General features: G+C 31.1%; 1 protein-coding gene across 5 annotated transcripts in view; it reads right to left on the bottom strand.

Moving 5' to 3' along the window:
• LOC143079024 (E3 ubiquitin-protein ligase PDZRN3-like) overlaps nt 1-26,221 on the bottom strand; it is a 135,231-nt gene that overhangs the window by 77,250 nt on the left and 31,760 nt on the right. Inside the window, exon 1 of one of the 5 annotated variants that reach the window (XM_076254185.1) lies at nt 13,996-14,109. The exons of the other annotated variants lie outside the window; for them this stretch is intronic. Within the exon in view, the coding sequence (XP_076110300.1) occupies nt 13,996-14,007 (12 nt within the window). The 5' untranslated portion in view covers nt 14,008-14,109. Of the gene's footprint in view, nt 1-13,995; nt 14,110-26,221 lie in introns of those variants that run through there. 5 annotated transcript variants of the gene reach the window in all.

The raw sequence follows: 26,221 nt of genomic DNA, 5'->3' as shown, positions 1-26,221 counted from the left end.
AATCTTGGCAAAGTAATTCTCAAATGTTACTGTTTTAATACATACCTGATAAACTCTCTTTGCTTCAGGTAACCCCAACCCTGTGTAGTGAACAGTTTTTTGGTCTTTAACATTGTTTAATGATGAAGTTTTAATAATCAAATAAACAAATATTTGAACTATTCCTATGCTGTCTTGTAACATTGGAAACCTTAGTGGTCCATTCTAATACTTTGATATAATGGGGAAGTGTTTGAAGTTAAGTAGCTTCAACTTGTATCATTATTTTTTAACCAATTCTAGCTGAATTTCAGATTTCATTCACAGTGGAACCTGAGTTTATCACCAATTTTTCATCGTGGAATTTTGTGGTGTTTAATTAAGTCTCATGAAAACTAAACTATTTTCTATGAGTTTTGTTCCATTTTTTGTTTTCAAGATCATGCCTGATTTTTCGAAAATATTATTAACAAATAATGTTTAAAAGTAAACAAACAATCAGACACAAAAAGACCTTAAAAAGGGCTTGTGACTGAGGCCATGAATATCAAAGCCCTTGCACAGGTAAGAGGTGACATATGCAATGGGCTCAATCTAATCTGACAAGTTATATGCTTATTTAGAGGAAAAATAATTGGCAATTTTGTACAATATTTCATTTCAGGTAGGCTTGCTCTGAAGATATCACAATACACCAAGGGTAGATAATTTCATTTGCAGTATTTGAAGTTAGATACCCTTGTCATCAACAAACATCCTGTGTGGTTCCGGATCACATGTGCACTTCTTTGATTATCTCCTCCCTCTTATCCCTAAATCTTCTCCCAAACAATGATGCCTTACAGTACCTAATAAACACAGACATTTAATTCAATTACCTGAAAAAAGATTTATTACATGAATTTATTTCCACACTGATAAATGTAAAACTGACTTTGATGTCTGGTTTGATGTAGATATTTTTAAGAGTAATCTGTAATAAAATTGACTTATGAAAGGATACCTGATTGAGCAGGAGATTAACAAGAATCATTTGCCTTTCATAACTAATGTTCAAAATTAAAAAAAATATATGTTTTACAAGGTAAAGAATTATTCCTATTGAATTAATACTATAGTATCAAATAAATAAATTAGATTTTCAAATTTCTATAAATAGATTTTATATTTCTGAGGGAACTACAATAGACATTTAAAAACTCAGATAAATTTTTTAACTAGTAATCCCACAAGTAAATCACAAATCTTGTGAAACTCCATTGATCCAAGCATTTTTAATATTTTTTAATGTTTAATATTTTAAAGTAAAATATGTCAAGCTTAAGAGTTTGTTAGGGTGAAGATTAGAGTCTTTCCTGTTTTCCCCCAAAGTAGTTACCTCAATCTAGCCCCAATGTATTGATTGATAGGTGATTGCTTTATGCTGCATCAGCACAAAAAGCTTCAATCACTTACTTAAACTGAACATGCAATATGCAAAAATATTTGTAAGGAACAAACATATTTCAACCAACATTTTTCTCCATCAAAACTAACATCAACATTATATCAACCTGTAATTAATGAATATTTACTTTCTCTTTCTTTTATTATTCTACAGTTTGAAAAATATTATCTGAGTATATTGAAAGCTATTGGAGTATTTGATAAATGACTTTCATAATGAAATAAAACATTAGCGAAATTGGATTCACAATACATTGCCAAGTACTGGCATTAAGGTCCTATGGGACAAGTGTGACTTCAAATTTCCATTTGCTTAACAATTTTGAATGTTTTAAATGTAAGATAAATAAGAACCACTCAAATTTATTTTGCATTAAACAAATTTGCCAGACTGCAATTTGAAATATTAGACATGCAATAAATCTGATTTGAATGCAAGAATATATAGTCAAGTGTGTAGGGGGTGGAAAGTCCAGTTGTAAATCAAGTTTTTTTTTCTGAAATTCTCAAATGCACAATTAAAAACAGTTTCAAATTTGTGCAGACATTTCAATCATTTTCTGTGATCATTTGATAGAATAAGTTAAAGGTTAAAAACCTGTAAGCAGAGGATCAGCAAGACTGTTGCTATGAGCACCATATGTACTCTTCCAGCTTGACTCATGTTTTAATCATCAGAAAACATTCAAAACATTTAATATGTTTGTAATGAAACTAAATTTATCTGCCTCTAAGGGCATTTAACACTAAAAAAAATAAGGGCACATTACATTTGCATGCATTTGGGGATTAAAATTTGTAAAGTTTGTGTGCAGCTTTTGATTAAATTTAGTGCCTTCATTTTACAGTTAACACAGGGAAAAAATATGATAATTTATAATGATAAGTAAGACTATATTTAATATGAATTTTGAATACACTTTGTTATAAAGTGAGTAAAATACTCTTGATAGTTTTAAATAGAAAGAACAGTTCTAAGGGATATAACTCATGTAAAATAATTGAGCAGCTCTAATTTTTTTAAACGTCCCAACTTTGCTGATACATGTATAAACCTTCGATATAAATTTTTAAACTTTGAACCTTACACGAAATATAGGCTTTAAAGACAGCAGCCCATGCTGTTTCCAATTTCTATGGGACATAACTTCTTTCGATCAGCACAGAATTATCAAACTTGCCTCTGATAAGAAACCTTTGATTGTTGGAAGCATAAAGTCCAGAAATATAAACATTTGATATGAATGTCATAATTGTTCATGGGAGAGTCCTTACAAAACAGTATGCAACATAGAGATGAATTGAAGGACTGACAATCATTTAAGGATCTATTGTCACCAACAACTTATCATAAAAAATGATAATTTAAAACCTAAGTTGCAATGATCATCTGGTAGTAGACATTAAATGCAATTTTTATAACTAATTCTCAAAAAAAAAATTGTCAATTCTCATGCTCATCCCTGATTCTGTGAAAAGGTTGGTAGCTTTATTGATTGGGATATCTGGTTGTTCTTTTAACAACCTGTTGAACTTTGTATCTACATTTTCTCCTATATCAGAGACTTAACTTAAATAAATCTTTCAGGAAATCTTCAATATCTAAATGTGCAACCTCAAGTGAAGCATGAAAGAGTAAGATCAAGTTAAAACATCTAAATCATTTTTTTTCTCAAAATAATGACTTTTGGACATTTTTCTATTTTAAGTCAGAGAGATCAGAGAGAATGAATTAAGATTTTTTTTGTTGCTGAATAATAAAAATAAAAAAATATTCCAAATGTAATGTGTATATATATATATATATACATCTTTCAAGACACCTTGTCTGAAGTGGACAATCAGAACCTACAATAGAAAGACATCAACAAGATTTCTCTAGGATATCAAATCTTACCCAAATGAAGCATGAAAGAGGAAGATCAGGCTAAAAACATCCCAATCAATTGAAAATTGACGAATCTGTCAAAGTCAAAAGACATAGGCTATTCACCAACCCAGGACTTCATAAAACTGTTTGACATTTGCAACAAGAAATCAATTCCTTCAATTTACCAGAAATGTATATAGACAGGATTAAATATTTACAAAATGTAATCTTTGGCATTTCAATCAAGTTAATAAGTCAGTCTTACATATAGCAAAAAGTGATGTATGTTTTCCAAACAACAACCTCACAGAACAATCAGGTCAGAGTGTAAATTTCCCCATTTCCTTTCAAGGTTATTTGCTTTAGGAGTAACATGATTTTGCAGTTTTAAATTGCTGTCTTATTATTTTGTCAACCATAAAAACAACATTAAAAAAATCGTCAATTCACACATCTACATTTTAGACAAGACAAGATGTACATTTTGTTTAGATTAAGTCACTTTAGCTGCACTCTAAAATTGAGCACTGCTGAAATAAAAAGTGACATCACATTTTAAAGAAACATTAGGCTTTGGAAAAAAGAAAATATATCATAGTTAGAATTGAAAATGTGTATTAATTTAAACTAGCAAATACTTCATGCAATATATCAAGAAGACTTTTTTGTAGATGCCCCCCCCCCCCTTCTTTACCCCATTAAGAATAGGGTAACCGTAAGGTACTCCATGTACTTCCTTCTTTGCATCCAAGCAAACTTTAATGGAGTTTTTGTAGCATTGCAAACTAATTATCTAAGGCATATTTGAATTATAGATCAAACACTAACACAATTCTCTTCAACAGATACAGATTTTTTAAACAAAGCATCTCTCTATCAAGATCAAGTAGTTGTGAAATAAAAAACTTAAAAAAATGTAATTTTTGCAATAAATATCAATGGGTAATCAAGTAATTAACTAACTGTAAAATAAATGTTGTCATTTATGTCTCACATCAAAGAGAAAATGTTGTGAAAATAGAGTAAATTCTCCAACAAAATCATCAGTGGTCAAATTAACCAAACATAAAAATGGATATTTATGTAGTTTTCATTATTTTGTTAATTACCAGTGTATTGGTTACCTTGTCATTAAAATCATTATAGACAACAGATAGTCTGTTTCTTTTCCAGCCAGCGATTTCACTTTCATATTTATCTTGTTGAATGTAAAACACTAAGACTGTTTGAGGAAGTTCAAAATGGTTTGATGAAGAGATGTTGAATTACTGGAGGAAAACTTTTCAAATAACTATTCTGGGCAAGGACATAGTCATGACTACCTCAGTACACTGAATATAAACCTGAAATTTTAAGACTTTTCTTCTGTATCTAATTTATATGTAAGCTTACTTTTTTGTTGGTCAACATTACACCTTCACACAGACAGCAGCAGTCTCTGGAACAACACAGGATTCTATTTTACCAAATCAATTTTGAAGAAAGAACCCAATATTATATAAATCACTGGACAGTGGTGATTCAAAGACTAAATAACTAATTCTTCTGGTACAATTGGATAAGGAATCAGTATTTCTGATCCCAAGAATGACTGACATTTATAACAAAACAACTTTACAGAACCCAATAAAAACATTGCTCTAGTACTTCACAGCGCAGTTATGTGTCCTTGTCCTTTTGTGATAAGGAATATGAATAACTATTGGAAAACATGAAATTGGGCAATATTTTATGTTGCATTTAAATTGAATGGGTCGTTTAACATTGAAATATTATCCACTACATCAAAAAGATCAACTCCCTGAACAAAAACAAAGTTAATATAATTACTAAATTATTCACTGATTACTACCATCATAACAAATATCAAACACAAGATGACACGTTCTTGTGCAACAAAATTACTTGATGCATCAGACCATGTTAGGAAGAAAAAAGACTTTCAGATTACCTGAAAGCAGAATTTCAACAGCCTTATCGATTTTGAAATCAATAATTTATTATGATGGGCTGAATTGAGGAAAAAAGATAAGTGAAGCAAGCAACATTTAATTTTGCATTTACAAGCATAGTTTATAATGAAAGAAAATAATATATAGTCTAACCTATATAAGTAAACAAGAATATTAATATCAACTAGGGATTTTTATTAACATAAGTGGTCATTTTTCATTAGGGTTTAGATAGAGGTCATCAATTATGATTCCAAATTAGGATTTATAATTCCCAATAGTCTAATAGTGTTTGTATGATTTCTTGTAGATTTAACCTTGTATTCTGTCTATTAGCACATATACAAATACCTGACTGCTATAAGGAATCTTTTTTAATATAAAGATGTCAGGTTCCAAAAAATATAAATTTCAAATTAGAATATCATGTTTGAAAAAATATTAAGCTCATTAAAGTCATAAGAAACCTCAAATTAAAAAAAAATAGGCATATGTTTTTTATAACTAAATGGATAGTTTTCATTATACAACTTATGTACATATACTTTTTTCTGAGAAAAGTTCTTTAATTTGTCCACATTTAGAAGAAGTTCACTTATTTTTAATTGCTTGCTTCCAGGAAGCAATTCGCCGACATATTTTCCGTATGCATAGTGAACTGAGCTTAACCCTCCCCGTAAAAATCCAGTGATCGCAATACGCATGGATCTGTCATTAAAATAAACAATTATCTGATTGTACATGTTAAACACGTGCTCAATGCCCATGCTTTTTGTTATTTGTTTACTATAAGGTGACAATCGATAAACTTCGGCTTCAAAACACGGCAAATAATGAGCAGCCATAGTTGTTAAATCATAACAGACAGAGAAAAAACAAATTGACGATTATACGATATATTTGCGTAAAAAATGATAAAATCGTGCACAGAGGAATAAGTTTATGATATATCATGCATTGGTTCAAGAATTGGATAAACATTATTTTTCACCACTCACTGGTTTCATACGACTTTAATAAGAATATCATGGTCCAAAAAAATAAAGCTCAACTAAGAATTTCATGTTTCAAAAAATATTAAGCTTAAATAAAAATATCATGTTTCAAAGAATATTAAGCTCAAAAAAGAATATCATGGTCCATAAAATAAAGCTCAAATAAGAATTTCATGTTCCAAAAAATATTAAGCTCATAAATAAGAATATCATGGTCCAAAAAAATAAAGTTCAAATAAGAATTTCATGTTTCAAAAAATATTAAGCTCAAATAAAGATATGGTCCAAAAAAATAAAGTTCAAATAAGAATTTCATGTTCCAAAAAATATTTATGACTCAAATAAAAATATTGTGTTTAAAAAAATCTAAAGCTCAAATAAGAATATCATGTTCCAAAAAAATATAACGCTCTTACATCTGACATTTGAATTTAACAGATTTGATAAACAAAATACACATTAAACTTGTTGATTCCATCCTTAGCAATTGCAAAACATCAATGAGCTATCTAATAACCTGTTTGTGACAGTAAAAAGTAAATTAATTGAATACCACCAATGCTTTTTCCACATGACAGAGGACAGATCATTGGGAAAATGGGGAAAATTGCTGGAATTTAATGAATCATGCAAACTAAATCAATCTAAATATGTCGCAAGTCAATTACGAAGAACAACATTTACACAAATAGGTAGCAAATGGTATTAGACTCGTAATTACTTGTCACAAACCAAACTTAACAAGATGCAATAAATTGAATGTACATGTCAACTTCTTAAGTTGTCCCTGTGGTTGTAACCAATTTAAAATTTGCCAATATTGGACTTTGTAAGAAATCATCAGTAATTACTTAACCTGCGTAAATTGTACTTTTCTATTACTTTTAATGTAAATTTGGTCAATTCCTGACAAGCATTAGGTTTTGTGGACAAATTTACAGAAATCTCATCTAACTGTCTCAGGCTTAAGAAATTGCATAATAAATTTTGATCGTAAAATCTAAGTTAAATGATCAATAGTACTTCTTTTTAAGAAAAAGAAAAGTAAAAAAAACAGGAATAAAATTTCAGATGCTGTTCCCTTTTGAATCCAACAAGTAGTTTGCAATTTTAAACTAGAACATGAGTTATGGTAACTTAGTTGTTGAGGGTGTGCTGAGGGTGTGCAAGATTTAAGTCAAATTTCCCAATCAGACTCAAAAAGAGATAACAAGATTTATAATATTAAAAGTGTTTTTTAAGCTTAAATAAATAAACTATAAGCCCCCATCACATATTTTAAATCTGTGTGCAATGAAAGCAAGATCAAAGTAGGTTTATACCATCAGTTTTTCTCGTCATTTCAGGGCCTTTTATAGCTCACTATGCATTATCGGCTCATTGTTGAAGGCCATACTGGTGTCTTTAGTTGTTAATTTTTGTGTCATTTGGTCTCCTGTGAAGACATCTTCTTGTTTTATATTAGGAGGTATAAATTGTTTACAAGAACCCTGATGAAAAAATATTATTTGCCTTTTATTTTATAGAAATTGATGCCAGACTGATGAGCCATAATATAGTTTAAATACTAATGATGAGTTACTGAAATGGAATTTTTATGGAAACTTATCTTAAGAGCGCATTTGTTTCTAACCTAAACGATGTAAACGACTACGCACGTAGTCGTTTAATCCATTTGTTTCTTACATTTTTTGGTCAACGTTGACATCGTTCACATAAACAATGTACGCGCAAAATAGTCGCTTAGTCGTTGATCGTTTATCGTTGAGACGTGTAAACGATAAATTTGTTTCTGTATCTGTCGTTTAAATAATTACGAGCACGTGTTGTTTTCGCAAAGTCCTGGTTATTTATTTCCCGCACTTTTACCTGTTTGTTTACAGTAAGTGAGTGTAATCTATTTTTGTCTGACAACGTAGGGTCGATAAAGTTTATTAAACGATGTATTTGTTTCTAGCAGCTTAACGTTTACTAAACGATAGTCATCGATGACAAAATTTCGGGTTAGAAACAAATGCACTCTAAACCTTACATTATTCTCCAGCAGAGGCTGAACCATGAAAAGTAGATGTGTATATCCAATGAAAAACAATTATAATATGGAACAATGACCTACAGCATATGCAGATGGTCAATGCTGAAGTTTAAGAAGGGCAATGATATGTATGACCTTCAAATCCTTGGATCCTATAATGTTTATATAAATGATTAAGATTATCAAAATCATAACAAAAGTGTTGGAATAACTTTTGAGAATAAGATAAGTTTTATACCAATCTTTCTGATCAATACTGAATGAAGCTGTTGATCATTCTGAAAGTGACTACCAAACATTGTTACTTTATCAGCTATAGATAAATTATGTTTTTAGATAATTTGCTGAGCCGATTAATGTGAGAATTTCAATATCATTTTCTAAGCAAATTTTCCATAAATAAATGTCCATTTGCAACAAACCATTTATAGATTACTAAAATTGTTGTAACGAGGCCCATTTTACAATCCATCAAATACCGACTTTTCATCTGAGGAGACAAAACTTAACAGGCTATCACGCTACTAAATAGCAAATACACATTTACGTAATGGATAATTCTAATAGACAATGGTATTTAGTTCCACCAGATTTCCCCAAAAGACCAATAATATATCTACATTTTCTGATCACTGTTTCAACAGATGATGGTTTAATAACACAATCCAATACTCATAAGCACATATAGTCAAAACCAATATAATACTGTTGGCCTTTTTGTCATGGCTGATTAATACAACATAGGCAAAATATACAATCAAACAAAACATATTATCATACATATCTGTGTTAATGCATTTTGTTTTTTATTAGGTGTAGAAAAATCCTTTAGAAGCAATGTTTTAACTAAAAGGGCTATCCAAGGATCATACATTCCAACAAGTCTACGATTATAGATAATGTAAATTACTGCAAAGGATTTTTAAAATATGCGATATATTTGTAACATGATTGGGAAGTGTGAAACAGACGTAAGATTACAATATACAATACACATAGGAAAAGAAAAATAGTTTTAATTGAATCTGTTTAAAATTTATTGCTAGGTATAATGTTCACTAATGGGGAAAAGTATGTGGTTAGTGTTTATCGAGAAACCTGCAGCAGATCTAATACAGACGATGTTTACAGACTACAAAAGGACACAAAATACAATAGAGAAACGCTGCAGAAGTTTGTATCTACATTCTAGAGTTGTAGTAAACACAAAAGTGTAAACACAGGGTCCTTAGGGAGAACTGCCAGACTGTAAGCACTAGAACAAGCTATGGAAGTGATCCAACTAAAAAATACATGTACCAGACATATCATCTAGGGACTGTTTATTAGTAAGTGAAGGGTTTAACTAAGGGTGGTAGTATAATATAGTTCATTTGCTAATTAGCAGACTAATAAATCATCTGGCACTGACATTATTGTGAATATAATTCATAAGTATCCTTTAAAAATGTACATCTGTGACTCTATTCTCAAAAAAAAAAAATGTGTTTTGAACATATAGAACATTAAAAAGGAAAATCTCATGAATTTTTTTAATATTTTCATTTGAAGACTTTAAAAAGAACTGAAAGGCATGTTAAACATTCATCAATCAGTCACAATAACAAATATAATTATTTTTTTATAAAGTTCTTGAAAGAAGTAAACAGACTAAAATTGTAACAAAATGGGGGATGGGGTGGTGGGTGCTCAAGCTCAGTCAGCCAGTTTTAAATTATCTAAACCACATGTCTGACACAATACACAAGTATGTGATGCATAATTTATGAGGTTTTACACATGACTGACTGTAAAACTTGCCCATTGAGTTGTACAGTGAATGCCAGCTAGGGACAATGATATTTAAGCAAAGTTTACCCAAATCGTGAAGCACCAAATAAGCTTTTATCTAAACTGATTTTCAGTACCAATAAAGCAGACATATGAAAATTTGGCATTGTTTGATGTTTTTCATAATTAATCTTTAAATGTCATTAAAACACAACATAAAAATTACACCTTAAATAAAGGCTTAAAAAAACAGAAAATTCAGAAAAAGTAAAATAAGAAATCATATTCCAAAGAACATTACTAAAATGGGAAAACTGAAAGGACACAAAGCTCAGAGACACAAAGATGTGTAGGCACATTAGGAAAAAACAGACTGACATAAATGAATCAATTGTATTCACCAATCCCATTACATGTAAAACTATAATAGTTGTACTAATTTACACAATCGTTTTTGTCTCTTATTTTGGTCCCAACTATTCAAATAAACCTAATGATTCGATAATTTAAAAATCTCTTTGATCTCAGAGAAATAAGAATCAAAATGCCTATAAGCATGAAAATCATTGAAAATGCTACATGAAAGCATCCTAAATGCAAAATAGTCATTAGCATGTGATTTGATGTAATCAACTATATTGATTTTACTTTAAGCTATTGAAAAGTGTAACACCTTTAACAGTTTTTGAACTTGTGAAATGATGAATTTCTGACACCTGTAATATACTTTGGACTATTTATCAGCTATTATTCTACAATGGTATTAAGACACAAATGCATACAAAACAAAATATGACTGATATAGAAATCTAAATTTTAAATTAGTTTCTATAATCATTTTCTGCAATCTTTGTAAGAATTATGTCTCAAACACTGGAGCCAAAAATCATCTATAATCCATTAAATTGGAAAACATTTGTATCCCCATTTTAACATGTAATTTTTATACTTTAAATCTGACATAATAACTACCATTTTTTTTCATTTTAGACCAAAAGATTTTCTCCTTACTGCCTTTTTAGTAATGTAGCAAAAATCGTCATTAAGAGCAATAACTCTGCGATGACATTTTTGTACATCTTCTCATGTGGATCATGTCTGCTGTTAAAAGTTTCTATCTATCTATTATAATTGTAATTGGAAAAAACATAAATAAAATGGTAAAGTCATCGTTAAAAGGAAATACCACTAACAAGGAGTCGACTGACAACTTTGACCATGTAACTTACAAGTAGGTCTTGTCTTGCTGCTTATTTTTGTCTCTCTATCTTTTATTGTTTTCCAGATAAAAGGCAAGAATAAAATAATGAGGGCAATAACTCATATAAGAAGTCAGATGACAGTTTTGATATAATTAGCCAGTAGGCAGACCCTCAACATTTATACTATTTGAAATTTTCAAGATAATAGACAAAACTCTCATTTTAGCTCTATGACTATGTTCTTTTTTAACCATGTTGGTTGGCAGGCACACTTACCAACATCCCTTGACACTCCACTTCATTTTTTTTATTTCACATACTTCACATGTTTATTAATATTACATAGGTTCAAATTAATTCTGTTTGTTACAACTGAACTTATACAATTGGAAACAGTGGCAGATCCAGAGGGTGGGTTCTGGGGGTTGGACACCCCTTTTTTGTTGGACGATCATTGCATTTTAATAGGGACATATAGTTAGAACCACCACCCCCTTTTAATCCTGGATTGGGACCCTCCTTTTAAAAATGGTTGGATCCACCCTGTGGGATACCACCTCAATGGTCTAATATTGGGATCTAGTCAGAAGCTATTTGTTTCATTCTTGGTAAGGTCAAATCAAAGACTTTAAAGTTTGGTACTTCATCTTTTATACCTGAACCTAAATCCTACTTATTATTTAACCCCTACTCTATTCACACATTTTCCAGGAAACTATAGCGATTTGCCATCCATTACATTTCCTGAGCACGCCTGCACATTATCATCAACAGTTCCATTGCTAATGTACTTGTTCATACATGCACCAGTAAATTCAATCTATTCTTCATAAATATTCAATCAAGAAAAAAAATATTTATAAAATTGTGACAAAATTTATTCAATATTCAATTCTCTGTGGACTCATCCATCAGAGCAGAACAGGTCCAAATTATAATACTATCCAGTGACTGCAACAAGCACCTTTGTGATCAGGAGATCTCTGACACATGATGCATCATTGTTACAACAATTTCCATAGAGGGAAGTAGTTAAACAAAATATAGCCTGACATGTGCAGAGACATGTTTGTCACGTGTCAATGCTGCAATTACATGCAAAATGGTCTTGCTGGTTTGATCTCTGATGCAAAAAATGGCAAAATAGAAACTTGTCATACATTTTAATGTTCCTGTTGAGAATTGACGGAAATGTGAAATCTTATCATTCTTCATTAACATTATTTTCAAAGCAAAGAAAAGTAGATTAGCAGAGTACCTGCTTTTGTAGTCTGTAACAAATGATAAGGACATGGACATTCCATTAAACATTATATTTACAGCTATTCAATATGAATCAATTCAATAAATTATCTGTCATTATTTGTTATAGTGAAAACATTAGCAATTAAAGAAATTAAAATGATAGTACTTGATCAATCCTAAATTTACTGATCATACATCTTATTCTGTAGATTAAAATTGTACACTAACTATACATTTTATAAGAATCTAGACTTTGGATTGGCTGATAAACAATTGAGATGATTCTAAAATTATATTTTATTTCTGCAATTCATGCAAAACGTCCTTCCATGAACGATAAAATTTCAAAAAGAAGCATCAATTCTTTTATGAAGCTCTTTCTGCAAAAAATTTGGAAATCCTAATTACAGGGGTAAAATTTTGCATATATGTTCCTTAAAATTGAAAAACCACAGAAAAATAAGTTTGATTTTTATTAAGAATATGGCATATGTAACACTGCTTCACTAGACTTTGTGGGAAAAAATCTAAACTGAAATCTGTATCTAAGTCTGCTTATGGATATGTACTATTACATCTAAGACTATATCAAGTACTATCAACAGCACAAGTGATCAACAGATGGTAAAATTGACTAAGTCATCACCCCTTAAAAACCCTCTTGTATTGGAACAATGACAAAGACACTTACATATAAATAGACAAGTAATTTTATAGATTTTACTAATCATTGCTTTTAGAACAATTGCTTTAGTTCCTGTCATCTTTTCCGATCATCAGGTCACAGCTTTTTATCAGCCTAGAACAATCATGGCAGATTATTTATTATCCAACAGACAGAACCCAACAGGTAATAATTCTCCCTATACATCTGAGCAAATAAAATCCTATTGATTGAACAATGCTTCATCTCTGTCTACTTAGCAAACATAACATTGATAATAATTGTTCCAAGATCTGTTTACATACATGTATGAAACGAGAGGTTAATTAATTAGCAGAGTAAACTGTTTAAATAAAAACTTTTGTGTGATGAAATTCACCTTCATTTTAAGAATAGATTGAAAAGAATTGCTTTACATCTGCATCAGTATTTTCAATCTTACTAAATCCTCAAATTTTAATATACAATTCTTTCAAAAAGTAAAAGTTATATTCTTTCTTTAACTATGAGTTAAAGTGTTCAATAAAAGCCATATTTCACTTTAATAGCTTTTGGTCATAATTAGTCATAACATATTTTTTAATTTTGTGGAACTTTGCTGTATTTAGACCATTTTCTTCATATGCAGAGCCTTTGTAGCTTACTGTCTGCATAAATAAAAGTGGAGAAAATGTAACTGTCCTTAAATTAATTTTTAAATAAAATTTAGTTGAAACGCTTGTCAAACAAACTCTGAACACTGATTTAAGTTGTCTCTAAAAAACTTTCTCTTTTTTTCAATTTATAAGTTATAAAGATAAAATACGAACTGGAAAAATATTTGAGTAAAGATCTTACCTTTAAAGACATCACTGTTTCCTTTTAAGACTTAAACTTCATTCACCAGTATTATCAATCAAATACAGGACAAATCTAGTCTATCAGTGAAATCAATCTGCCACCAATAGATTTCTTTTGGAATGAAATATACGCTCTTGTCATTCATCAGAAGATAGAAATTATATATCCTGTTAATTTCACAAATATATGTAACATCAGAGTGAAAATAATCCTCTAATTTTTTAAAAGATTTAAGCCGGTGTCATTTTCATTTCTCATCTGACATGCAAAGAACACGACAACTGAACATATTTAAATGAAAATCCTACATTAAAGTTTTAATCTGATAATTACAGCAAACTCGGTTAATTAACATTTTTTATTTGCTATTTCCAGTAAGCTCAATAGGGATACCTTATGACTTAAAATTCGCACAGCAAGTATTTTTTCCTATAAAATTTTCCAATTTCCACATTGATTTTTTTTCACCACTGTATCTATAGACAAGGAGATTAATAACATTGTACAAGAACTTGGATCTGTGGGACCACAGCTTTATGTATCATTGCACGCGCAACATTTTTAATTGATCACACTTTTAATTTATCAGATTGCTTTGCATGACAAGAACTTGTGAATAAGTTCTAGACGTTGATAGTGTAATCCACTCCCAGGTAGAAAACATAAAATAAAAGACATTACATCATTCAATCATATTAAATATTTTATTCCAGTTGTTTGAAAGTTGGAGACTACAATGTTCATCCAATGGTACATATGCATGCTATATGGTAATTTTCACAGGTGCACGTCATGCAATCTCTATCCTTATAAACCTAGATCATTTTCACCATATTTTGTCAGTTTCAATGTGAAAAATCTTATTGGTCATATCAGGTAATATTTTTTATTCATTTATAACTTTGTAGGATAAAACTTTGTGATAAATTTGACAATAACTGAGACTTATATAGTCTCAGACAATAACAAGAACATCTTATATATTTTTTTGCTATTTCTTTTCAGTTTACATCTAGATATTGAACTTTCAACAGCATTTATGATGCACCAAGTTTTATATGATTGGTTGCTAGGTGTTTAACACCACTATCAGCACTATTCAGGGTGTAAGTTTTTATTAGTGGAGGAAGATGAAGAGAACCACCAACCATTGGTAGGTTAACTGACAACTTTTAAAAGATTGGAGTCAAGTGCATCTCTGCCTCAAACTAGATTCAAACTCATAACCTCAAGTGGCATTTTTCAATATCACAAGGACCAACTCCTGAACAGTAAAAGTGACAAATTAACCATACAGAACTTGACCTATATTTTGTTACCCGAGTAAAAACATATTAAAATTTGAAAAAAAGCTTTTCAAATTTTAATGAGTTAAAGCATGGAACTGACTGGAAAGACCATTTTTTAATCTTTAAAGAACCATAACTCGATCGATCGTGAAAGGTGAAAGTGAGAAGCTTTGGTTGAAAGGTTCATGAGTAAATGCACAGATACAGGCCTAATTCTCCACAGATGCCCACCCCCTGTATATACAAATCAAAAACCAATTTTCCTTTGAAAATACAGTAATCTGGTCAAAAATCTTCACGTAAGAGCAATAATCCCTATGATGGGCCAGCTTACAATTTCTGCAATGTTGACCTTTTTTGCTGATCATTTATGCTTTTCAAAATTTTTATCTATTATAATTTTCAAGAGAATAGACACTAAGGTAAAAGAAGGACAAATTTGTCATTCTTAGAAAGAAAACAAGCTTGGTTCTTATTACCTCAGTAGTTTCAGTGGAGAACATGTTTGTAAAAGGTAAAGGAGGATGGGTGCAGACACTAAGTAATTAGAATAGGTCAGTGGGTTTTAAAGCCTATGAGCTTATCCATACAATAGGGCAGGTCCTGGTATAGGGATTGATGATAATTATAGATGGCAATTTGGAATGCTAAATGTGGGGATATTTGAAAAGGGACAGAAATTAAAATTCCAAAGGCCTTCAGTAACCTTCTCAACCCTTAGAGTTGTTGCAAGGGATCTTTACATGCAGTGTGTGGCTTTCACTCTACACAAGAACAGCTGTGCATTAATGCATCAAAGCAGCCAAAATTATGTTGAGGAGAAGGTTTTAATGCAGGTTAAAAGAAGACAAAGGAAAGACCATATTTCTATACCCCTGACATTCCTATTTTTTGTTTGCATGTAACTGAAATATTCACTAGTTAGGAAAACTACAATAAAACAGAAGCATGGTATTTTAGGTTGTATATCTCTATACTGCCAATTTGATCTTGTTTGACGATTTTGTTAAATAAATAAATAGCAGCTAGATAGATTTGAAATGAGTCAATATATAAATACTATAAAATGGAATTTAAATAATGAAATGTTATTGAGATAATTTAAATTGGTCAAATTTGACAGCTTGAAGAGCAGTTTACCTTAAATAAACAGAATCAAAAATTAAAACACTAAAAATAGTGTTTTAAAAGGAACCTGAAAAAAATATACATGAATTGTCTAGCTTCTTAAATAAATTGGAAGAAGTGTCAAAATAGTTGGATATCATGATTTTACTAAAATGATTTCTAGGATAGACTTTAAAGCAAATCACATACTATTGCATATTTGTCTGAATTTGTGCCGACTGACAAAGCAGCTAATTATTTTTATACAAGTAAAAACCCTTTACTGGAACAAAAATCAGCGATGTCTTTCCTAGTTACTTCCACTGATGAAAATATCTTGGATGAACCCAACTCAACATACACACCTTATGATAGTTGGGGTATTACGAATTTATGGAGCATAAAAAAATTCTTGAAAATCCTAAATAAATCGTTTCCTTTGCAGATGTCCATTCGCTGACATTGTCTAACTTAGGACGTCATTCCATCTTTGGTATTTTCATGTTTTAGGCTACTTATAACAGATTTACAGCCATTCAATATGGTGTATTCATGCTAAAATTTTTAAATTATATTAATATCTTGTGGAAAATAAGTTTGAGAAAGAAAACTGAATATTTTTATTACAGCATTTCTTACTAATACAATCACATTGAAAAAAATAAACCAAAAGTATATAGACATTCATAACCTAAAGAAGCTTACCACAAGAACATTTTTACATAAGGCATATTGATTTTTTTCTCAACACCATAGATTAAGTAAGATCAGCAAAACAGGATATTTAGACGTGAAAAATGCAATTAGAGGATTAAAACGCAACAAGATCCAGTATTGGACAATTTCGCTTTAATAAGGTATTTCTCAAGGGATGTGTTAAAGCTGCTGGTATGATTACAAGGTTTCAGAAAGCACCATGAAACTGGAATCCATGGTAAATCACTTGTTGCTGAGCTATGGCTTCTGGTTGTGAAGAAGCATAAGTCAAATGATCTTTTCTTTATGTCTTTTCCAACAAGTATAATTATTTCTCACGTTTCAAACAGCAAACTAATGATTTTTGTACTGCAAGGAACAAATTTCTCAATTTTGTAATTAAATGTAATAAGCATTGAAGTTTATTTAACTGGAAATTCCATAAACCAGATATTTAAAAAGATAGTTAAATTGAAAAAATATCTAAAATAGAAAGAAGGAAATATATCAAATAGTAGCACGTTTAACAAAAAATCTATTATGGAAATAAGATAGCCGATAATTATTAAAAGAAATTCTGTCACTGACTAATAACATCCTGAAATAATATTGGCTGCATTCAATTTGATTCTGTATTACTGCTAAAGGATTTTCAAACAGGTTAAACTGGTAGTTACTAATTTAAAACATATCAGGAAATTTCACCAGAACTTTAGTCTCAAATCGTAAAAGCTCCACTGGACAAAATTTGCCTAATAATGAGGTAATTATACTGAAAATTGAAATGGTCATTTTTCTCAATACCATCTAAACAAACTCACCTCGTGGCATTACAATATAGAGGATTACTAACAAAAAACTTGTTGTAAACTATATATTGACCTCTAAATAGCATTTGTTTAGAGTACGTGTTATTGGATAACTGTAAAAGTATAATATAAACCACATCACAATTTACTTATATCTCAGTCTTCAAAAGAGAGGCGAAAAATACCACAGGGAAATTTAGACTCATAAGTCCAAAACAAACTGACAACAAATGCAATGGCAAAAATAAGAGCAAGACCAAGAGACAAACAACACAAAACTCAACAAAGAATTCTAAAGACAGAGCAACGAGAAGCCCACTTGCACCACTTATAAAACTTACCCTGCAAAATTATTAATCCTATCTACTTCAAATTTTTATCTAAACTGACCAATTATGTTGCCATCACAGTTCTGCTATGGTCACTGTTCTGGACATTTGGCAATAAATTAAACAGATTAGATTAAATAGCAAGAGAGAGTGTGTGGTCTGATATCAAAATCTGACAAAATTAGTGATTAAGAATTAAATCTTTGGTTAATTAACTAATTTTCCTTGAACCAACAAGCAAATGGGCACATAGGTAGTAATGTTAAGGAAGTAATCACTTGTTGCTAATTAAAATGTTGCTGGCATCAAGTTATTGCTGGTAAAAACCTTATAAATGAGTGATTTATATATATAATGAGTCTCAATATAATCAATTTATAAGAAAGTTTATTAACTATACAGAGATATTTTCAAATTTGGTTTGATGTTGTATGATTTTTTGCAGTTCATATAATCCAACAGACTATTCCAATTTAAACATGACAAAAATAATCAACTGAAAATTCATCCAGGCTAGTAAAAAGAGTTGAGCCCTCACAAACATGTTGAATTTCGACACATACTATATGTGCCTGTCCCAATTCAAAAGCTTGTATTTCAGTAGTTGTCATTTGTTGCTGTCCTTTATATTTGTTTTTAGTTTATTGTTTTGTCACAAATTGTTTTATATTTTGTTATGTCATGTCAAGGGACTTTTATAGCTGACTATGCAGTATAGAATTAGTTCAGTGATGAAGGCCATACAGACATATAATTGCTTAAATCTGCTTCATTTGGACCCTGTTGGATAATTGTCTCAATTTGGCAATCAAATTTCTATTTGACAAATGGAAGATTATTTGCTTGTTAAGTTTGTTTGTCAAAACAAGGTTGACGCAGATTGCAGCAGATGATGTGTTTGCACCGGCATATGTATCCAGAATGGCCTGTATTGTTGAGCTGACCCACTTTTTGGGTCACAGTATAAATATAATTGTGACCATATTAAGCATTCCCAATATTCAAGATAAAAACATTTCTTTTCCCCTGATTCTATGCCCACGATTTTTCTAGCCATGCACTTTTATTATAATTATTCATTTTTAGTCAGATCAGAATCGTGTTTGCAGTTAGTTAACTAGTAAAACAATGAAGTCACCTGAAAAACAAACAAAGTACTTGTGTTAGATTAACAATTCACCATCACTAAGAAATATGAATTGAAAGTGTACATTATACTTTATTATTTTTTTATTCAGCCACTCTGTAATATTTAGACAACTTTCGAAACTTGACGACAATATGATTAATTGATGGATAAAATGATACAAAAGATAAGAATCTCATGCAGATGATCCAATCAGGTTCCAATTTGAATTTCTACTAATAATCAATACTTTCAAGATTTAGCATCATTCCGTTTTTATTGTTGGGACAGTAGGAAAATGACGGATAATCCATCATTGAAAAGTGGATTTTTTCAAAAGCAAATACTTAAGTTACTTTTTTCAATCATCACGAAAAAAAGGAATTAATAAGTCGTAGATTAAATGACAGAAATTATATATGATACTTCAACTTGCTGATTATTACAAACAAAAGCTAGTCTCTTGTCTCTTTTTCTACAGAATATTATACAAGAAAATAAACATCCCAGATTTCAAACATGAATTTTTCAAATGCGTTTTTCAATCAGAATGATGAAATCCTGGTTCTGACCTATTCAATTTACTATTGAGACATGTTTGGACAGGACAAATATTAATGTCTGGTCTGAAGACAACAGGCATATTTACTAGGAGGTTATAGGAAAATCAAAAAGACTGAAATTTAAAAGATAGAAACATTTGAATGCTTAAAGTAAATCCATACCAATATTAAATAAAGAAGAAGTGCTTATAATGACTGCAAATATCAAAGTTCAAATGGCATGGATTTAAGCAACTGCAAGACCCCATTTCGTCTTTAACAATGAGCAAAACCCATACTGTAATCATCATAATTTCAGCTAAGAAAGGCAACTCATTCAATGAAAAAATGTAAACCAAAAATGTAAACCAATTCAAGCTAACAACCAGTGGTCTAGTTTATGACAAAACAATAAACAAAAGTAATACGACACTCAGTTTTTTTAAGGTCTACATAAATAAGATGTGTTTATGAGTGCCAATGAGACAACTCTCCATCCAAGTTGCAATGTATAAACAGTTCAAACAATTATAGGTCAAAGTACAGTAAACATGGTTTTCCTTTAACATCCATTTTCAATTCACAGTCATTGCATCCTGGCGAGGCCAGTAAGTCAGTAGAAAATCAACATTCACTAGTAAAACAAAACATAGCAAAATGACATTCCTGCCAAGTTTGGTCTCAATCAGCTGAACAGTTTCAGAGTAGTAGGTTTTCATTTCAAGTTTTACATAAGGACATAGGACAGATCAAACCGGTTATCTTCTGCCAAGTTATCAAAAAATAATAATTCAGCTAAAAAGGGGTTATACAATGTGTTTCCTTCAAAGATATTCAAATATGAAAGTGATGAAATCTATTTCATCTTTTATCAAATGAAACAGACACCAGTTGAATAATATCCATCTCTCTGTGGAACATAACATATAAGATTTGTGACTTTTGATCAATCTTTCGTAATCAAACAAAACAACAGTCTACATAAGACAGCTATACTTATCATTTCTTGTCGCAAGATGTTAATTTCCCTGTAGAAATCAATTTCCTTCAGATGAAGATTAAATAAGACAGTATTTTGTAATTGTCTTCTATAAGACCATAGATTAATGAGATATTTAAAAAAAAAAAGATACCCAGCATGCACATTTTAACTATCATAGAGGCTCCCAGGGGTTTGGATTTTTTCTTTTTCAAAGTTGGCAAACATGTTGATTACCACTTTACCATTGGACATAGTCACAACTAACTACTTGTATTACAATATGACCAAAACCCATACAACCTAGAGGACATTTTATGGGTCTGACTGGCTTTGATACAAGTACCTGACCACGTCCACTTGTAATTTTGTCCATCTGATGAGTTAAGCCTTTTTCAACCGATTTTTATAGTTCGTTCTTATATTGTACTGTTATACCACTGTCCCAGGTTAGGGGAAGGGTTGGGATCCCCCTAACATGTTTAACCCTGCCACATTATGTATGTATGTGTCTGTACCAAGTCAGGAGCCTGTAATTCAGTGGTTGTCGTTTGTTTATGTGTTAAATTTTTGTTTTTCGTTCATTTTTTTATATAAATAAGGCTGTTAGTTTTTTCGTTTGAATTGTTTTACATTGTCATTTCAGGGCCTTTTATAGCTGACTATGCGGTATGGGCTTTGCTCATTGTTGAAGGCCATATGGTGACCTATAGTTGTTAATCTCTGTGTCATTTTGGTCTCTTGTGGACGATTGTCTCATTGGCAAGCATACCACATCTTCTTTTTTATATTTAAAAGGTTTTTTTAAAAGAGGGGTGGGAGATACCAAAGGGATATTCAAGCTTATAAGTCAAATAAAGCAAAAGGATGTGTCAGTATAGGAATGCCCACACTCAGGCTTTGCAATTTTCCAAGTCAGAAAGGGGAACGACTATAGAATGGTAGATGACTTACAAAAACAATTCAAGCTCTTGCTGCATGTTGTAGTATATAGCAGTGTGTATAAGTTTCAAAATATTTGGATGAGTAAAAGGTAAGTTAGAATGCAGAAACCAAATAAGATGTATGACCATGGTCAACCATGGTCACAAAAGTGGAAAACCATTGTTGACCATAGTGTAAAGCACAACCAACCATGGTTTGGCCATGGTTATCAATGGTTAGCGATGGCAAGCCTTTATCAAGGAAATTATGATAGGAAATCCAAAATTCAGAATATTGTATCAACTTATGACCTAAAGGCTACCCTCCTAGGGACCTGCTTTCGTAACCCACCCACTTTTTCTCGATTTATTTATTGGAACTTTTAGTTGTTTCGTTAATAAAGAAACTAATTTGAGTTTATTCCGACTTGCAGGCTAAATTGATATAAATGACCAGAAAGTGAAAGCAGCAGCAGTCTTTTCAACATTTACTGGTAGACAACAGACAAAACTTGTAAAAAAGATAATAGCTACCTCTTTCCCTAAAGAACTTCTGATGTAATTTCTATGCAGACAACATCCATATCAGTTATTGAAATTAACAAATTGGGAACAAGTATGTGATTTAACAAAGTAAGACAGATACTTTTGGATATTACTTTAAAAATTTAGTTTTTTGTAAACAGTGTCAAGAGAATTAGCAGCCACATGTCTACTGAATCAATCAATCACCAATCATCACTTCTAAGTCTTTGATGTTATCAGTCATCAGATAGGAAACCTTGTCTGATATGACCCTGACATCAGTATTAAAAGGTCCTACTTCACAGAAATGTATAGAGTGTACAGAGGGAATTACTGATCAACTTTTAACAAGAACTTTTGACTTTTAATGTTATCATAGCCATAGGTGAATCCAGGGGGATCCAGGGGGCCCTGGGGGGCCCGGGCCCCCTCCTTTCGTGGGGAAAAATTTGGTTGATTATATAGGGAATCATTGAAGCATGACTGGTCAAGTCAGAGGGCCACCCCTTAGGAAAAGTTCTGGATCCGCCACTGATAGCTCTTTTATTTGTTATGTATTACAAACTATGTTCTTGGAGGGAGCAAACACTATCCATTGTTCTGATTTTGCCTTATCAACTCAGGTCCCACTATTTGAAATAGAATTTAAACTATCTGATCTCATTGGAAAATAAAAAGAGATAATGGATATATCTCTTAAGGAAACAGCAACAACAAAATATTCAGAAGACATCTAGATGTCAATATAAAGTCTTTTAACAATGGACAGATGCTTATACAATATAATGTATAGCTCTCAATTACCCAGTGTAAAAAAGTTGTAAGTGGAAGCAAAAAAAATCAAAGGTCTTTCATAAACAATGATTGTTTATGCCCCTTTAAAACATGTACAGTTGCTACAAGATTTGGTTCTGTGGATTCATTATTATTTGTCACACTATTTGTTTGTGGATCTTGAGGGTACAGGTGAACCACAAACTTCGTATTTCCTTCATGCTTTACCTTGTAAGCAAATTTGTCAAAACACAAAATCAAGTTCATAATGCATGTATTGAAAGATGAATCATTTACTTCTATAATCCAACAGATCTATTTCATAATAATTGTGGTCTTGCAGTATATAATTTTCTTCTATAATATTGGAAGTGATGTTTCTACAACTGAAACAATTTGATACTGTAATTACATTCAGATTAAAAGGGACAAAAATTTGAAGTCTGCTCAGAGGTAGATCTTAGCATCATATAACTCTGTTATCTTTTCTTCGTGTCTAATGAAGAGCTATACTCAGGCTGAACTGATGTATGACAATGACAATTTTAATGATGATTGCATTCCCATTTTTTCACAAAGTACGTAAATAGATGCAGCAGCATGGAAGCAATCGGCTTTTAAAAGGACTTTTTATATGTTTTCTGATGTGATTAAAACTTCATGATAGTTTGATGGGAGAGAATAAATGAAGATACATCTTTATACAATTTGTTGCAACTAAAACTATCGCACGACTTCACAGTTATAAGAAAGTATGCAGGCAATAACAGCAATTACCAATCCGTTCTTTTTCATCAATTCCACAATAAACACATTACATCAGGAATATATCTTCCTCAACTTACATTAAATTCAGTAAACTGGCATCTATTTTATTTCGGTAATTTTTCCTTCCTAATTGAGTTGTTTCTGTCAAGTCAAAAAAGCAAATTAAGAGATTTGTGTGTCTCGGATATTGACAGATCAACTTGGACATCAGAATATTGGCAATAATACAAAGAAATAATGTTCTAAGGGCAAATTAAATCAATCACTTTTGATTAAAAGGTAATAGAATATCTATAAATGTCCTCAATAACCTTACGAAATATTTCATCTATTTTCAAACAAGCATTTTATTTCTAGATTTTCTTTTCCATATTATTTACTTTGTTTGAAAAATGAAAGCTTCTGACAATTTTACCATTGAGTTACAAGTGATAGGTAGCCTTGACTTTCTCTATCCCAAATTAGAAACAAGTTCTAAACTAGAGGCTCTAAAGAGCCTGTGTCGCTCACCTTGGTCTATGTGAATATTAAACAATGGACACAGATGGATTCATGACAAAATTGTGTTTTGGTGATGGTGATGTGTTTGTAGATCTTACTTTACTTAACATTCTTGCTGCTTACAATTATCTCTATCTATAACAGTACTTTCTGTGGAAAATGTTATTGAAAATCTTCAAATTTTAAGAAAATTGTTAAAAATTGAATATGAAGGGCAATAACTCCTTAGGGGGTCAATTGACTATTTTGGTCATACTGACTTATTTTTAGTTCTTACTTTGCTGTACATTATTGCTGTTTACAGTTTATCTCTATCTATAATAATATTCAAGATAATAACAAAAAAACAGCAAAATTTCCTCAAAATTACCAATTCAGGGGCAGCAACCTAACAACCGATTATCCGATTCATCTGAAAATTCCAGGGCAGATAGATCGTGACCTGATCAACAATTTTACTTCCTGTCAGATTTGCTCTTAATGCTTTGGTTTTTGAGTTATAAGCAAAAAACTGCATTTAACCCCCATGTTCTATTTTTAGCCATGGTGGCCATCTTGGTTTGTTGGCCGAGTAACCGGACACATTTTTTTAACTAGATACCCCAATGATGATTATGGCTAAGTTTGGTTAAATTTGGCCCAGTAGTTTCAGAGGAGAAGATTTTTCTAAAAGATTACTAAGATTTACGAAAAATGGTTAAAAATTGACTATAAAGGGCAATGTCTCCTAAAGTGGTCAACTGACCATTTTGGTCATGTTGACTTATTTGTAGATCTTACTTTGCTGAACATTATTGCTGTTTACAGTTTATCTCTATCTTTAATAATATTCAAGATAATAACCAAAAATTTCCTTAAAATTACCAATTAAGTGGCAGCAACCCAACAATGGTTTGTTTGATTCATCTGAAAATTTCTGGGCTGATAGATCTTGACCTAATGAACATTTTTACCCCATGTCAGATATGCTCTAAATGCTTCCGTTTTTGAGATATAAGCCAAAAACTGCATTTGACCCCTATGTTCTATTTTAAGGAACGGCGGCCATGTTTTTTGACGGATCAAAAATCGAAGCACACACTTTGTGCAGGATAATCTAAGGAACAATCATTTTAAGTTTCATTCAAATCCATTCAGTAGTTTCAGAGGAGAAGATGTTTGAAAAATTGTTAACGACGACAGACGACGACGACGAATGACACCAAGTGATGAGAAAAGCTCACATGGCCTTTTAGGCCAGGTGAGCTAATAATACATAGCTTTGAATGTAACATATATGACACATGCATTTGAGGTTTGCATGCAGAAGTTACATATAACACAAGTTCTAGTATCAATACCTGCCAACTGTCACTATTTATGAGGGATTTCCCCCATGGAGGCTTCCAAATTGAAATTTTGAAAGAGCAATTTTGTCCACAATATAAAAAAAACAATTAATTTTACAATGACTTTAGGCTTATTAAAGTATGAAGAGGCCAAAAAACAACATTAAAATGTATTTGCAGGACCCTTGCATGTTTTTGAGGACTATGACAGCCATCTTGCACGCAAAACCCCCATGGGCATTTTCAAAAGTTGGCAGGTATGTAGTATTGTTACACCCAGTTTATTGATCTAATTTAATGTTCAAAGTAACTCTTTAAGAAAAGTGCTTTAGCGAAAAGTATGCCTCAATATCAGTAAGAAAAAATATGCAGAACCAGTATTTTACGAGAAAAAGTTTCCTAATTGGAAGCAAAACTGACTTTTCTGAAATATTTCATAGATCTCTTGAAATATAATCTATATATAGATAATATAAGCTAGGACTGTATCTTTATAACTAGATAAAGAAATTAAAGTTTCACCTAAA

This window comes from Mytilus galloprovincialis, chromosome 1 (genome assembly GCF_965363235.1).
Source record: "Mytilus galloprovincialis chromosome 1, xbMytGall1.hap1.1, whole genome shotgun sequence".
Lineage (NCBI taxonomy): Eukaryota > Metazoa > Mollusca > Bivalvia > Mytilida > Mytilidae > Mytilus > Mytilus galloprovincialis.
The sequence above is the reverse complement of the archived record's forward strand: the minus strand, read 5'-3'. Positions and strand labels throughout refer to the sequence as shown.